The sequence below is a fragment of the Eptesicus fuscus genome, chromosome 9, assembly GCF_027574615.1.
Source record: "Eptesicus fuscus isolate TK198812 chromosome 9, DD_ASM_mEF_20220401, whole genome shotgun sequence".
NCBI classification, from domain to species: Eukaryota; Metazoa; Chordata; class Mammalia; order Chiroptera; family Vespertilionidae; genus Eptesicus; species Eptesicus fuscus.
Genome location: NC_072481.1, coordinates 27,013,444 through 27,030,627, shown reverse-complemented (window position 1 = coordinate 27,030,627; position 17,184 = coordinate 27,013,444). Strand labels below are relative to the sequence as shown.

Below are 17,184 nucleotides of genomic sequence, written 5' to 3'. Positions count from 1 at the left end.
ATTTTGGAAGGATAGGTCAAGTAACATACTCTACCAGATTCCACTAAGTTTTAACATACAGCAATAAAAGGAAGTGCTTTGCATTTTAGTTCCAAATAAAGCAAAGATACCATCACTCTCTTGGACAAGAAAAAATTACCAATAACTAAAAAGCAGAAGTGAAGGCAATGGCTCAGATCTCAAGTCCCAAAAGAGCTATAAATCTAAACCATAAAAAACACACAATTATATCCTTGGGTAAGGTTTGCTGCAGTTAAACATGTTTTAGAGATATTACATCATGGAAAACTGGTTGTGCTAGGTCCTAGATATGATGACTTATAAGGAAAACTCAGGTGAACAGACATTATCCACCTGAGCCTCACATCAGGTGACACTAAACAGAACTGGTTCAGTCTTGCTTTCTCTTTTCTGTCCCTGGTTTTTATGGTCCAATTAAGACAGCTAACGGCACAATAAACATTGCTCAGCAATCATCTGATCATGTCAATAGCACTACATATAATAAAAAGAGGACCAATCAAGCTCATGGTCTAATTTTACTTTTTTTAAAATGAAACAATACACCCTGGCAGTTTTGGCTCAGTGGATAAAGCATCGGCCTGGGGACTCAAGGGTCCAGTCAAGGGCATATGCCCAGGTTGCGGGCTCGGTCCCCAGTAGGGGGTGTGCAGGAGGCAGCCAATCAATGATTCCCTCTCATCACTGATGTTTCTATCTCTCTCTTCCTTTCCCTTCCTCTCTGAAATCAATATATAATATATATATATATATATATATATATATATATTTAAATGAAACAATACAAAAATCTAAAAAGTTGGAATGGCTTAGTGGTTAAGCATTCACCTATGAACCAGGAGGTCATAGGTTTGATCCCCAGTGGGGGACGTGCAGGAGGCTGCCGATCAATAATTCTCTCTCATCACTGATGTTACTATTTTTCTCTCTCTCTCCCTCTCCCTTTCTCTCTAAAATTAATAAAAAAGTATTTTTAAAAAGTTAAAAGTAGATCTGCTTGCTTATAAATATTAAACCAGTTTATTAATAAATACAAAAACAGATTTCTGAGAGAAAAATATTCTCTATCTTGATAACAACTGAAAGTAAACTAAGACTGAGTTAATTCTGTATTTTATTTATTTCACAAAAAATTTTAAATCTCATTGCTCAAAATTGCCACACAAGCAGCAAAATACTAAGTCTCCTGATAAAGGCAGAACTATTAAATACATATATGCAGTGACTTTAAATGTTTCCAAAATGCTTTTTAAAGAAAATATCCAGGAAGCTTAGAAGAAAACTATTATCCAGAAACCCAAGTATCTAGATTGTCTCCCCAAGCACTGAAAAAGCTTCCTCCCCCTTCCCATTTATCTTTTATTCTAAGATTACTCATAAACTCATACCAAAATAGCAAAATGTAAACGCAAACTTCAATTTATGTGAGCACACTTCTGAAACCACACTCTCACAATGATTTATTTCTTCCCCCAGTCCCAAAGTGGGAGAAATGTAATGAGGAAAAAGAACAATTCAATCTAACAAACATGTATCAAGAAATTACTTTGTGCTCTCCATAAATAAACAGAACACGTAAAGGATTAAGATTAGGTGGGAACAGGAGGGAGCCCAATTCCTGCAGGCCCGATCCAGATAGGAGGGAGCCCGATCCTGTGCATGGAGGGATGTAGTAGTGCATGAAGCGGCAGGCAGCCAGGGAGGAGCCTGCGGCCAGGGAGGAGCCCACAGTCGGAGAGAAGCCCAGGCCCAGGCCGGGCGCTGCACCACTCTGCTCATCCCGGCCCCACTGCGCCAGCTCGGTAACACTGTAATGCTGCTGCGGAGGTGGAGAGGCTCATGCCGTTGCAGCTGTGCTTGCCAGCCGTTGAGCCTGGGGCATCTGGCGCCCAACGGTCAGCTGAGTGGTGCTCCCGCTGTGGGAGTGCACTAACCACCAGGGGGCATAAACATGATGATCACTTTTTCAAGAAGTTAAAATTATGATTATGATGCCTGGCTAGTATGGCTCAGTGTTTGAGCATTGACCCATGAACCAGGAGGTAACAGTTCAATTACCAGTCAGGTCCATGCCCAGGTTTTGGGCTTGATCCCAGGTAGGGGGCGGGTAGGAAGTAGCCCATTGATGATTGTCTCTTATCATTGACTAGAGCCCCGGTGCACAAAATTAGTGCACGAGGTTGGGGGGGGGGGCGGTGTTCTCCTCAGCCCAGCCTGCACCCTCTCCAATTGGGACCCCCTCAGGAGATGTCCTCAGGATTAGGCCTAAACCGACAGTTGGACATCCCCATCACAATCCTGGACTGCTGGCTCCTAATCGCTCACCTGCCTGCCTGCCTGATCACCCCTAACTGCCCCCCCCTGCTTGCCTGATTGCCCCTCACGCCCCCCCCCCGCCATCCTGGTCGCCCCTCATGGCCCCCCCACCAGCCTGGTGGCCCCACGCAGCCTACTATTCAGTCGTTTGGTCGCCCCTCACTAACCCTCCTGCCGGCCTGGTCGCCCCACACAGCCTGTTTATTCAGTCGTTTGGTCGCCCCTCACTAACCCCCCTGCCGGCCTGGTCACCCCATGCAGCCTGTTTATTCAGTCGTTTGGTCGCCCCTCACTAACCCCCCTGCCGGCCTGGTCGCCCCATGCAGCCCGCTTGTTCAGTCGTTTGGTCGTCCCTCACTAACCCCCCTGCCAGCCTGGTCGTAGGCAGCCATCTTGTGAGGGAGTGGTGGTCAATTTGCATATTACCTCTTTATTATATAGGATATTTCTATATCTCCCTCTCCCTTCCTCTCTCTGAAATCAATAAAAAAAAAAAACACCATCTTTATTTTTTAACTAGAGGCCTGGTGCATGGATTCGTGCACCAGTGGGGTCCCTTGGCCTGGCCTGCGCTTCTCGCAATCTGGGACCCCTTGGAGGATGCAGAATAGCCAGTTTCGGCCCGATTCCCACAAGCCTGATCCAGACAAGAGGAAGCCAAATATCCACAGGCCTGATCCAGACAGAAGGGAGCCCAATCCCCACAGGCCTGATCCAGACAGGAGGGAGCCCAATCCTGTGCGTTGAGGGATGTAATAGTGCGCAAAGCGGCAGGTGGCCGGGGAGGAGCCCGGGCCCGAGCTGGGCGCCGTGCCACTCTCACTCATCCCGGCCCCGCTGCACCCGCTCAGTAGTGTTACTGTGGAGGCAGGAGAGGCTCGCACCGCCACAGCTGCACTTGCCAGCCATGAGCCCGGTGTCTGGCACCCAACTGTCAGCTGAGTGGCACTCCCACTGTGGGAGCGCACTGACCACGAGGGGGCAGCTCCTGCATTGCACGTCTGCCCCCTGGTGGTCAGTGCACATCATAGCGACTGGTTGACTGGTCACTCGGTCACTTAGGCTTTTATGTATATAGATTAGCCCAAGAAGTGTATTATGATTACATTTTTATTTCTTGCACAAATTTTTGTTTTCCCCAATTTTTCATTTGCTTAGTTATTATACGCCTACCACTAACTCTTTCCAAAGCCTCCAACAGATTTGTAAAAAATTCTACTGTATATGAATTTTGACCCTCTCTAACTCTCTATCCCTCTCCCTTCCTCTCTGTACAAAATCAATAAAATATTTTTTTTAAAAAAGAAATAAAAGGAATAACTAGTGATGATTTGGGGATTTTCAGAATGGATAACTGGAAGGATAGCAATCTTAGTAACTGAAATTAGGAAAGTATCCTGCCATATCCTCATAGTATTAGATGTATAGTTTGCTTCCTAAGGAGACTGGGAGACAACAGCTCTCTACTTCTCTTGTGTTCACCATGATATTATTACCTAGCATGGAGCTAGACTGAGTATAAGTAGTTCCAAATAAATATTTGGAAAATTGAAAGCATATTCTCCATTTTAGCAAAATGATAATCATATTGTTACAAATGAATTTTGAGGTAAAACAATTCTAAACAAAAATTAGTAGACAGAAAAATAAAATTACAATGTGGCCTTAAAAAAAGTAAGCATGAGAATGTGAATGGAGAGTCTAAAAGTAATATTAAATTTCTCATGGTATGAAGAATAACAAAGAGGTATGACAACAAATCTTGGTACAGATCCTCAGAAAGGCCATTGGGGAGTGGAAGTGAGCAGGGCATAGCATTGGGTTACAGATCTTGAGCACAAGACTTCCTGGCATAAACAACCTTATTCACAAGAGGACCAGACAATGAGTCCCTGCACTCAACAAAGTACTTTATTGTTCTGTTTTTTAACTGATAACTTAGAGCAACTCATGATAAAACAACCAATCTTAATTGTATCCATGTATTAAAAATACATATATACCCACACAAATAAAACATGGAAACATACTGCTTTTATGACTTACCAGGCCCACTCTTTTACTTCCAACTAGAAATCTTAGGAGGGAGAAAGATGAAAGGAAAAGAGGAAGTAGTGAGGTTGGGGGTCAAGAAAAATAGAAAAATAAAACTGTGAAAGTTCAACTCACTCACTCCTACTGGGCACAAAATAGCTGTTTCAGCAGAGGACCAAGAGATGCCCAGAAGATTAGATGCCTAGCATCTGGCAGATCATATAGGTAGCCTCCTTTCCCAAGCAGAATTTTCCAAATCACTAATGCAGTTATTTTCAATAGTTTCTGTTTTTAAGCAGGAAACGCTACCTTCAAAACTCTTATATAGAAGTTCAATATAAAACAGATAAAAAGTAGAGCTGCTCTAGCTGGAAACAGAGAAGGGCACTGAAAGCCTCAGCTTCTCAGCAACCTCCCTTCTGAGGTTGGCCCTGAGGAGGCATGTCTGCGGAAATCCTAGCGTTCCAAGAGATGGATTCTTTCCAATTTAATTCTAATAATCTCAATTTGAGGGAAAACTTTGGGGGTATACATGAGGGAGCCAATCAATGATTCTCTTTCATCACTGATGTTTCTATCTCTGTATCCCTCACCCTTTTCTGAAATCAATAAAAATAAAATATATGCATATTTTTAAAAACAGAACATAGTATTTACAGCTTGAAAACAGACTATGAGCCATACTAACAGTCACAAAAATTTTAAATTATAAAAAGTATAGTTTTAGTAAATTTCTAAGACAACTAGAAATTCATTTAGAAAATAAAAATTCTAAGAATTTTTTTAAAATATATTTTTATGTGCCCTGACCTGGAATCAACCAGGACCTCCTGGTTCATAAATCAACGCTCAACCACTGGGCCACGCTGGCCAGGCAAATTCTCAGAATTTTGAGAATGGAAGACAGTCATGCTTAGATTGGTATTTAAATTTTAAAAAATGGGCAAACGACTTAAATAGACACTTTTCAAAAGTGAAATACTGAAGGCCCAGAGACATATGAAAACATGCTCAAAGTCACTAATCATCCAAGAGATGCAAATCAAAACAACAATGAGATACCATCTCACACCTGCCAGGATGGCTATCATCAACAAATCAACAAATGACAAGTGTTGGCGAGGATGTAGAGAAAAAGGAACCCTCGTGCACTGCTGGTGGGAATGCAGACGGGTGCAGCCACTGTGGAAAACAGTATGGAGTTTCCTCAAAAAATTAAAAATGGAACTGCCATTTGACCCAGTAATACCACTTCTAGGAATATATCCCAAGAAACCAGAAACACCTAACAGAAAGGACATATGCACCCCTATGCTCATAGCAGCACAGTTTACAATAGCTAAGATTTGGAAACAGCCTAAGTGCCCATCAGCAGATGAGTGGATTAGAAAACTGTGGTACATCTACACAAGGGAATACTACGCTGCTGTAAAAAAGAAAGAACTCTTACCATTCGCAACAGCATGGATGGGCCTGGAGAACATTATGCTAAATGAAATAAGCCAGTTAGAGAAAGATCAATATCACATGATCTCACTCATTTGTGAAATATAATGAACAACATAAACTGATGAACAAAAATAGATACAGAGACAGAAAAGCATCAAACAGACTGCCAAACTTCAGTGGGAAGGTGAGGGCGGGGGTGGTAAGAGATCAACCAAAGGACTTGTACACATGCATATAAGCATAACCGATGGACACAGATACTAGGAGGGTAAGGGGTTGTGCTGGGGGGTGGGGGTGGCTGGGGAAAAATGGGGGGAAAGGAGACATATGTAATACTATATGTAATACTTTAAACAATAAAGAATTTTAAAATAAATTTTAAAAATATCCTAGGGAAGTATAATAAATGTTTCCACTGCTATAGTACTCCTCTGGGTAACAAAAGCCAAGAGGTCTCTGCTTGCTTTAGCATTGGTAGGAGAATCTCCTTTCATCATGTTCAAAATACTCAATGAAAGTGGAGACTCAAAAACATAAATTATTAATTATAATAATTTTCATGTTTAATATACTCACTATACCACAGATCTGTAGGCTTTATATGCATTACCTCATTTGTTGGCTTATTGTGAAGATCAAGACAGAGTTAACACTAGTTTTTATATTAGAAAACTTAGCTGAGAACAAGAATATAACTTCCTGTAAGTTAAAAGAGAGGGTGTGTCATTTTTGAGCAATGGAACCAAAAAAGGATAGGCTAAGAAAGTAGATCAAGGAGACATCAGAATAGTAATAGTATCATTGGTCTCATTACACCACCATGGTTCTAGACTGGAACACATATACATTTAGCGAAACAAGAGCAAAGATGTAGATGTACTCTAACCCAGTATTGTCCAATACAGTAGCCACTAGATTCATGTAGTAATTTTTTTCCCCAATTAGCAATAATCGCGTCTCGGATAAAGCTCATTGGCTACCATACTGCCACTGCACAAAACTTCATGTGGTGATTTAAATAAAATAAAAAATTTAGTGCCTGTTCACTCCTGCCACATTTCAATGCTCATTAGCTATATGTAGCTTATTGGACAGCATTATAAAAAATATTTCCATAACTGCAGAAAGTTCTATTCAACAGCATTCCTCTAGCAGAAAACCCTTGAATGTATTCAAAACAGCAGTAGACACACAACTAATGTTGGGTGAGTGAATGAATGATAAAAGACAGGTAGGCTTCATTAGGCCTTAAAGAACTAGCCACAGGAAAATAAGCTAATTATAATAACTAATGCTTACTAGGCACTTAACACATGCCAGGTACTATATGTGCTAATTCAATGAATGCTTGATAACAACTGTATGAGGTATTTACTGTCATAACCCTCATTTTACAGATAGAAAAACCAAGAATCCAAGAGGTTGAGTAATTTTTCCCAAATCCAGGATTTGAATCCAGGCAGTTTGATCTAGAATCTAAAGCCTTCATTTCTTTTTTAACTTTTTTTTTTTATTATTTCCTACCCAAGGATATATATTTTTTTGAGGGGGAGTGGGAGGGGAAGGGAAAGGAAAGGGAAAGGGATGGAACCCACAACCTGGGCATATGCCCTAACAAGGAATTGAACCCAAGACCCTTTGGGTGCACGGAATGATCCTCAAACCGAGCCACACCAGCTAGGGCTAGAGGCTTTATTTCTAATCATTATACTATACTACTTCCATTGTCCGTGATGATCATGATGACCAAAGGACTGGTCACCATGAGGTGCATTGAGCACCTCTTGGTCCCTGCCCCCTGACCCGTAAGTGGAGCAGGGCAGGACTGGGGACTGGCGAGCGGGCTTAACGGCTGACCTCCTAGTCCCTGCCCCCAGTTCGCAGGCTCCGATGGATCAGCGATGGTGAACAGGGGGAATTGGGGTGGGTGGCAGGAGGACCAGGCTGGCTGTCAGGCTATTGGGATCAAAAGCTCATCCCTGGCTGCTCAGTGGCTCAGGCCTGCGGGAAAGCAAGTGCCGGCTACTTCACCTCAGAATGCACATGCACTGGGCCAGCCACTGATGGAATGTGCTGCCCACTCGAGGCACTCACACAGGGCCAGGTAGGTTGCGGGTATGCCCTGCAGCTTCCGTCAGCACCTCAAGCCCCAGTGACAGCGGCGGCGCCACTCACGTGAGCGGCCCTGAGCCAGTAGCGCGTTTCATCAGCGACCAGCCCAGCACACATGCATGGAGGTGAAGTCAACGGTGCCTGCTTTCCCACAGGCATGAGCCCCCAAGCAGCCGGGCATGAGCCCCCAAGCAGCTGGGGATGAGCTGGTGATCCCAACGGCCTGACAGCCTGATGGCGGAGGCGGTGTTCGGCCTGGGGACTGGCAAACAGGCAGAAGATGGCCCTGATCGCAGGAGGCTAGGCCCTAGGGACCCTACCCACACGATTTTGTGTGCTGAGCCTCTAGTTTATATATATACTAAGAGGCCCGGTGCACGAGATTTGTGCACTGGCGGAGAGGGGGCGGGGGTCCCCTCAGCCCAGCCTGCGCCCTCTCACAGTCCAGGAGCCCTCAGGGGATGTCTGGACTGTGATGCGGGGAGCAGGCCTAAGCCAGCAGTCAGATATCCTTAGCACTGCCGTGGAGGCAGAAGAGGCTCCCGCCACCACTGCTGCGTTCGACAGCTGTGGGAGAGCACTGACCACCAGGGGGCAGCTCCTGCATTGAGTGTCTGACCCCTGGTGGTCAGTGCACATCATAGCTACTGATTGTTCTGCCATTTGGTCAATTTGTATATTACCCTTTTATTATATAGGATATATAGTTGTTTGTTAATCCAACCCGAGGATATTTTTTCTATTGATTTTTAGAGAGAGTGGAAGGAGGGGTTTGGGGGAGGGGAGGAAGAGAGAGAGAGAGAGAGAGAGAGAGAGAGAGAGAGAAGAGAGAAACACTGATGTGAGAAAGACACATTGATTGGTTGCCTCCCACTAGCCACCCCGACCAGGCCAAGGATTGAACCTACAACCCAGGTACTTGCCCCCAGGATTCAAACCCTCAACCCTTCGTTGGGCAGGCCAAAGCTCTAACCACTGAGCAACACTGGCCAGGGCATAACAATTATATTTTTAAGTTTTGCTGTGATGTATAATAGTAGCAAAAACCATAAAAATATTATTTTTAAGCAAGATGAAAAGTATGATCAGTTTTAAAATTCCTAAGCGGAACATCAAATCTCACTTTCAAATATTGAAGAGGCCCCCTAATTGATCTCTTGGCCACTAGTCTCCTCAACCCTAAACAACCATTTTGAGTTTGCCATCAGTCACCCTCTGTCATGCTAGTCCTCGTTCTGACTCTAATACACAGAGCATAAAATATAATCTTGGCTTTATGCAAAATACTTCTGAATAATTTGGCCTAATTCTACCTTTGCACCTTTATCTACCAATACTATCCTACCAAATCCTCAATTCTTCTAAGAGAAGCATGATAAGAGTCCAGGCCTCAGAGTCAGAGCCCTTAGCCAACACATAATCGCTTGGTATGCAGATTATTTTGAGCTAAAGACAATTTAGACCCTGCAGGCTCAGGAGAAACTTCTGCCCCTGACATCTTTAATTAACTAGAATTTTAATTAGGGGCCTTGCTCATAATAAGAGATTATCAGAGATAACTCTTTTTTATCTATCTACTAGAAGCCCGGTGAACGAAATTCGTGCATGGCAGGTGGTTGTCCCTCAGCCCAGCCTGTACCCTCTCCAATCTGGGACTCCTGGTAGGATCGGGCCTAAACGGGCAGTCGGACATCCCTCTCACAATCCAGGACTGCTGGCTCCCAACTGCTTGCCTGCCTGCCTTTCTGATTGCCCCTAACCGCTTCTGCCTGCCAGCCTGATCACCCCCTAACCACTCCGCTGCCAGCCTGGTTGATGCTTAACTGCTCCCCTGCCAGCCTGTTTGCCCCCAACTTCCCTCCTCTGCCAGCCTGGTCACCCCTAACTGCCCTCTCCTGCAGGGGTGATCACCTCCAACTGCCCTCCTCTGCCGGCCTGGTCACCCCTAACTGCCCTCTCCTACAGGGTTGATCACCTCCAACTGCCCTCCCTTGCAAGACTGATCCCTCTCAACTGCCCTCCCTTGCAGGCCGGGTGCCTCCCAACTGCCCTCCCCTGCTGGCCATCTTGTAGTGGCCATCTTGTGTCCACATGGGGGCAGGATCTTTGACCACATGGGGGCAGCTATATTGTGTGTTGCAGTGATGATCAATCTGTATATTATTCTTTTATTAGATAGGATATGGCAGGACAAACTACTAATTACTGAATATCTGTTCTTCTTATGCCCCTGCAATGAATTTCCTTTTTTTAATTTTTTTTATATATATTTTATTGATTTTTTTTACAGAGAAGAAGGGAGAGGGATAGAGAGTTAGAAACATCGATCAGAAACATCAATCAGCTGCCTCCTGCACACCCCCTCCTGGATATGTGCCCGCAACCAAGGTACATGCCCTTGACTGGAATCCAACCTGGGACCATTGAGTCCAAAGGCCGACACTCTATCCACTGAGCCAAACCAATTAGGGCTGCAATGAATTTCTGAAGCCCCAACCAGTGCTTATCTCATCCTTAACTCAAAATGTCATATTTATATCATTTTCCTTGTCTGTCTTTAAACCTCTCATGTATGTGAGGACCTTTGACTCTCTCATGTATGTGGAGTTCCCATGAGTATGTATGTAATTAAATTTAATTATTTTCTCTTGTTAATCTCTCATGTAGATTTAATTATTAAACCAGCCAAAAAAACCTGGGAAGGTAAAGAAAAGTTTCTCTTTTTTAAAAATATATATTTTTATTGATTTCAGAGAGGGGGGAGAGAGAACATAAATGAGAGAAAATAGAATCATTGATCGACTCCTTCCTGTATGCCCCACACTGGGGACCGAGCCTCCTGCAACCCCAGCATGTGGCCTGACCAGGAATCAAACCTTGACCTGGTTCATAGGTCAACGCTTAACCACTGAGGAACACTGGCAGAGCAAGAAAAGTTTCTTCCTCCCCCATAGTTTTTATATATATATCTTTACTAGCAGCCCATTTGCACGAAGATTCGTGCAATAGACCTTCATTCACCTGGCTGCCTGCACCAGTTTTCTGCCGGCACCGGGGACCCAGGCCTTGGCTGTGGCCACTGCCTTCTGCCTTCTTTCAGGGTCAGGGCTTGGCCCGGGCGGCGGCCTTGGGCTCTGCTGCACCCCAGCATCCCTGCTAAGGATCGTAGGAGCCGACCCCCGGTGGTTGCCTGCTATCTGTGCAGGCTCCCCACTGGTGCTCAAGGCCGGGAAAGCCTCCGCCCGAGGCTTGGGCTTGGCTGCACCCAGCGTCCCCGCTACGGATCATAGGCAGGCAACCCGCTGGTGTCCAAGGCTGGGAAAGCCTCTGCCCGAGGCTTTCCCCGCCTTGGGCTCGGCCGCACCCAGCGTCCCTGCTACAGATCGTAGGAGCCAACCCCCTGGTCGTTGCCTGCGATCCATGCAGGCTTCCCGCTGGTGCCCGAGGCTTTCCCGGCCTTGGGCTCCGCCGCACCCAAAAGTCCCTGTGACGGTTTCCTGGTGGGCGTGGCTGGTGGGTGTAGCGAAGGTACAGTCAATTTGCATATTACTCTATTATTAGGTAGGATTGATTTCAGAAAAGAAGGGAGAGGGAGAGAGAGAAACATCAATGATGAGAGAGAATCATTGATCGGCAGGATCGAGCCTGCAACCCAGGCATGCACCCTTGACTGGAATCGAACCCATGACTCCTTAGTCTGCAGGCTAATACTCTACCCACTGAGCAAAACTGGCTAGTTTGGAAATATACTCACCTCACTAAAAATAGTCAAGATAATCAGAGTAAGGAAGATTCAGATAGTGGTTATCAGAAAGTGATAATTATATAACCCTATTATAAAAAATTCTCCTTTAAAAAGGTAAACTATGTCACTTTAAGTGAATGCTAAAAGTTATGGGTATACAGTCTGGGGCATAAATTAATTTTTATTTTCATTCACTGATTTAATTACAACTCCTCATAAAGCAATTAAGAAAATTAAATAACTGTATAAAGACTAAAATCTTTTTTTCTGTTATGTCCTAGTTGGTTTGACTCAGTGGATAGAGCGTCAACTTGCGGACTATAGGGTCCTGGGATCGATTCTGGTCAAGGGCACGTGCCTGGGTTGCAGGCTTGATCCCCAGTAGGAGACGTGCAGGAGATAGCCAATCAATGATTCTCTCCCATCACTGATGTTTCTCTCTCTCTTCCTCTCCCTTACTCTCTGAAATCAATAAAAATATATTTTAAAATAATTATAATAAAAAAACAAAATCACTTTTTCTTTGATAAATTACTAATTCAGCAGTAAGAAACAACTGTTCTAATGAGCTGCTACTAAGAGTAAAGCAATTTGAGAGACAGATGAAGTTGCTTTAGTAAATGCAGTTAACTACCAGAAAAATTAAGTCTCAATAGGTAGAAAAAGACCTACACAACAGCTAAACCCCAGCAAGACAGACTCAGCAAGAAATCTTGAATCCTTTTTTTTAGCTGTTAATGCTATTCTAACAAGCTTCCAATAATGTTTTGACTTTTTCACTGACCCCTAGGAAGGAAAAAAAAAAAAGCCATTACCTAAGGATGTTGGGGTGGGAGAGTCTATTCATAAGCTGGATTTCCTTCAGCATGTTTGCCCGGTTACTACTCAATGTGTTCATCTTAAGAGCCATCACCTGACCAGAAGCTCGATGGCGCACCTGGAAAATAAAATAGAACAAGAAAGAGGCTCAAGGACGGCAGAAATATATGAGGTCAAAATCTCCACATGTAGAACATGCCAATGTGTTTTAGTGCCATTCTAGATAAAATAGACTTTGTAGGGGATGTTTTTCTGTAAACTCTATGATTACATTAGGGTCTCATGTCCATTGATGAAGATGAATTTATTCCATCCAAGACCAAAATTGTTCCAAAGAAATTCCTTGAAATGACAATAGCCCAGAAGTTTAGCATATCAATTACTATAGGACAGACATCACAGCTTATGGTAGAATTCAAAGGAACGATGTGGCCAGACAGAAGAAGGGGGAGGAAGAAGGAAAATACTAAGAACCATAAGAACCCTAATCAGAAAAACTTAGAACACTGGCTGTCTCTCCTCTCTTCTAGATCACTTAGGAAGATTTGGAACTCAACTCTCTTCCTAGTGCATCAATGATTCTGTTGTCATGTACCTCGTGATTGATAAAAGAGAACTAGCTTTCCTTTTCAGATCCTGCATGGATAAGTTAAATGAGACATTCATATACAAAGAACACACTGACAGTATTTTTCCAACTCTATTTACAGAAGACATCTGTGTTTTGATAAGAGCTCTCCATTCTGAAAGTCACTCTTCTTTTTACCCCCCCATCATCTGAAAACTAACACTGAGTTTTTAACAAAATGTCTGCTTTTAAGAAAGTCTGATATTAAAACAATGTGTGAAATTCAGGGATAAACAACCTGCGTTTCAAACTAATCAGAAAGAACCCTACTTCCTTAAACAAGTGGACAAGATGATGAACATGTTCATAACTCATTGTATTTTGTCTTTCATCTGCATCAAATATTCTTCTCCTTTCTTCTAGCTCCTCAAATTTTATTTATCTTTCAAGCTATACGCAAATATCCCATCCTTACTGAAGCCTTCCTTTACTCTCTCTGGAAATTATTTATACTACCTCAGGACAACATTCATAACACCAGGATTCCAGTCATCATACAGTTCTGTCTATAAGTTTACATATCTCCTCACTAGGCTATAAAGCATCTTGAGACTGGGAAGTATATTATATTCATTCTTGTCTTACAGTGCCTAGAAGGCCTGTCACATCATAAGGGCATAGTGAAAACAACAGCAACAACAGTTAAATTGTACTTCTAATATAATTTCTAAGGGCCAATAAATCATTTATTTATCCATTTATTTATTTGGGGTGGGTGGTAGGGCAAAGAGTGCTTTTCTTTCTTTTTCTTTTTTGGTGGCACAGGTTGGGGGGAGAATGGAAACAGAAAAGTAGTATATGTTTTGGTCAAATTTTTCTCAATTTTATCATCTAGAAAATGACAAGCAATAAGCTACATGGCTAATCAGATAAGAAAGAGAATAAAGAATCAAATATAGGCTCTGGCCAGGTGGCTCAGTTGGTTGGAGCATCATCCATTTTATACACCAAAAAGGTTGCAGGTTTGATCCCAGGTCAGGGAACGTATGGGAGGCAACTGATTGATGTTTCTCTTTCTTTCTCTCTGTCTCTCTCACCTCCCCTTCCTCTCTCTCTAAATTTAATGAAAACATATTCTTGGATATAGCACAGAGGTATCTATATAGATGTTGATGAAATGAGCACTTAAGGAAAAACTTCATGGGGCTTTAAAGAAATCTCAAAGGATTCATATATTTGGATAATTTTTTTTTTAAGAATAGAATAGAGTGCCTGACTGGTGTGCTCAGTGGTTGAGCATCCATCTATGAACCAGGAGGTCATGGTTCGATCCCAGCCAGGGCACATGCCTGGGTTTCAGGCTCCATCCCCATATACATATGGCTACGTGACCAACCGTCCATCTGACCGACCGTCCAAGCAACCGACGAGCCAGTACATATGACGTACACCAGCAATTTAAAAATAAACGTTGAACCCTCACTAGTTTGACTCAGTGCATAGAGCATCCACCTGCAGACTGAAGGGTCCCAAGTTTGATTCCCAGTCAAGGGCACATGCCTGGGTTGTGGGCTCGATCCCCAGTAGGGGGCATGCAGGAGTCAGCCTACCAATGATTTTCATCATTGATGTTACTATTTCTCTCCCTCTCCCTTCCTCTCTGAAATCAATAAAAAAAATTTTTTTAAATAAAAATAAACATTGACTTGAGCATGTGCAATACATATAAAGCTCTCACTGGCACCAATCGCACACGTGTGTTTCAAGCTGTCATTGTCAATCATGAATTTGGTTGTTTTTGTTGACATTCTCAAGCTGAAAGAAAGCGATGTTGTCAACAGAATATGTCTGAAGACCAATTATTGGCACAACATACCATCTGAGTGATGATTCCATCGATTCAACAGGTGATGCCTGATGCCAAAAAGGAAAATTTTCCCATCAAATTTCTTAATAGTATTACTCCTTCAGGAATGCCTTGTCATAAATTAAAATTGAAAGTAGGTGCAATCATCATGCTACTGAGAAATCTTAGTAGTAAATGGGGTCTTTGTAATGGTACTAGATTTATTATCAAAAGATTGCAACCTAACATAATTAAAGCTGAAGTATTAACAGGATCTGTGGAAGGAGAGGTTGTTCTGATTCCAAGAATTGATTTGTCCCTGTCAGACACTGGCCTCCCATTTAAATTACTTCGAAGACAGTTTCCTGTGATGCCAGCATTTGTGATGACTATTAATAAATCACAGGCACAAACTCTAGACAGACTAGGAATATTCCTACTTGAACCCGTTTTGAAACATGGTCAGTTATATGTTGCTTTCTCTCGAATTCGAAGAGTGTGTGATGTTAAAGTTAAAGTTGTAAATACTTCATCACAAGGGAAATTAGTGAAGCACTCTGAAAGTGTTTTTACTCTTAATGTGGTATACAGGGAGATATCAGAATAAGTCTAATCAATTTATCAGTCAATGTTTTTATCAATTTATTTTTATATCATGTTTTTATTGTTTTGATATCATGTTTTTGTTGTTTTTATATCATGCTTTGTTGTTCTTATATCATGTTATTATTTATTTATTAATCAACTTATATATTATTTTCATATACATTTTACTAATTTTCTTTCATCTCTGACACTTCCATTATAGAGAAAGGGTGAATAATAATATTAAAATATTTCTTCTAATTAATTTCCTTTCAATATGCATGAATCCGTGCACCAGGCCACTAGTGTGTGTGTGTGTGTGTGTGTGTGTGTGTGTGTGTGTGTGTATATATATATATATATTTTTTTTTTTTTAAAGAGCAGAATAGCCCTAGCCGGTTTGGCTCAGTGGACAGAGCTCCAGCCTACCGACCAAAGGGTCCCAGGTTCAATTCTGGTCAATAGCACGTGCCTCGGTTGCAGGCTCCTCCCCGGCCCGGAACCTGGTTGGGGCTCATGCAGGAGGCAACCAATCAATGTGTTTCTTTCACATCAATATTTCTCTCTGTCTTTCCCTCTCTCTTCCACTCTAAAAAATCAATGGAAAAATATCCTTGGGTGAGGATTTTTTAAAAATGTTAAAAAAAAAAAGCACGCCCCACACTGGGGATGCAGCCTGCAACCCAGGCATATGCCTTGACCAGGAATCAAACCCTGACCTCCTGGTTCATAGGTCGACATTCAACCACTGAGCCATGCTGGCCAGGCTCTTTAAATATCTTTTTAAATACTAGTAAAGGTAAGACCTCAAAAAATTAAAGATAGAATAGCCATATTAGCCAACAATTTTACCTCTGGTGTATACACAAAAGAATCAAAAGCAGGGTCCCAAAAATATTTATACACCTATGTTCATAGCAGCATTATTCACAACAGTCAAAAGGTAGAAGCAACCTAAATTTCCATCAACAGATGAGTGGATAAACAAAATATGGTATATACATACAATGGAATATTATTCAGCCTTGAAAAAGGAAATAAATTCTACAATATGGATGAACTTTGGCAATATGCTAAGTGAAATAAGCCAGTTACAAAAGACAAATATTGTATATTCCACTTATATGAGGTACTAGGATAGTCAAATTCATATAGTCAGAATGTAGAATGGTTGTTGCCAAGGGCTGTGGGGAAGGGAGGAATTTGCAGTTGTTTAATGGGTAAAGAGTTTCAACCTTGCAATAAGAGTTCTGGAGACTGGTGGCACAATAATGTGAACTGAATTGTAAACTTAAAAACAATTAAGATAGGCCCAGCCAGTGTGGTTCAGTGTTTGAGCATTGACCTGTAAACCAGGAGGTCATGGTTCGATTCCCAGTCAGGGCACATGCCCAGGTTGTGAGCTCGATCCCCAATGGGGGGTCGGCAGGAGGCAGCCAATCAATGATTCTCTCTCCTCATTGATGTTTCTACCTCTCTCTCCCTCTCCCTTTCTCTCTGAAATCAATAAAAATATATTTTAAAAAATAGTTCAGATGTTAAATTTTATGTTGTGTGAATTTTACCATAAATATGAAGGGTTGGAGGAGAAGGAAGTGGGGGAGGAGAGGGGTGTTCCACCGACCGGGAGATCGACCACAAGCAACGACATGCGCTGACCACCAGGGGGTGGCACAGAATGAAGGAAGA

General features: G+C 42.6%; 1 protein-coding gene across 4 annotated transcripts in view; it reads right to left on the bottom strand.

Annotated features, from left to right (window-relative positions):
- TESK2 (testis associated actin remodelling kinase 2) overlaps positions 1-17,184 on the bottom strand; it is a 120,717-nt gene that overhangs the window by 54,918 nt on the left and 48,615 nt on the right. For 3 of the 4 annotated variants that reach the window (XM_008151206.3, XM_054720386.1, XM_054720387.1), the window contains exon 3: positions 12,493-12,614. The exons of the other annotated variant lie outside the window; for it this stretch is intronic. In XM_008151206.3, coding sequence (XP_008149428.2) covers positions 12,493-12,614 — 122 coding nt within the window. The remainder of the gene's footprint in view (positions 1-12,492; positions 12,615-17,184) is intronic. 4 annotated transcript variants of the gene reach the window in all.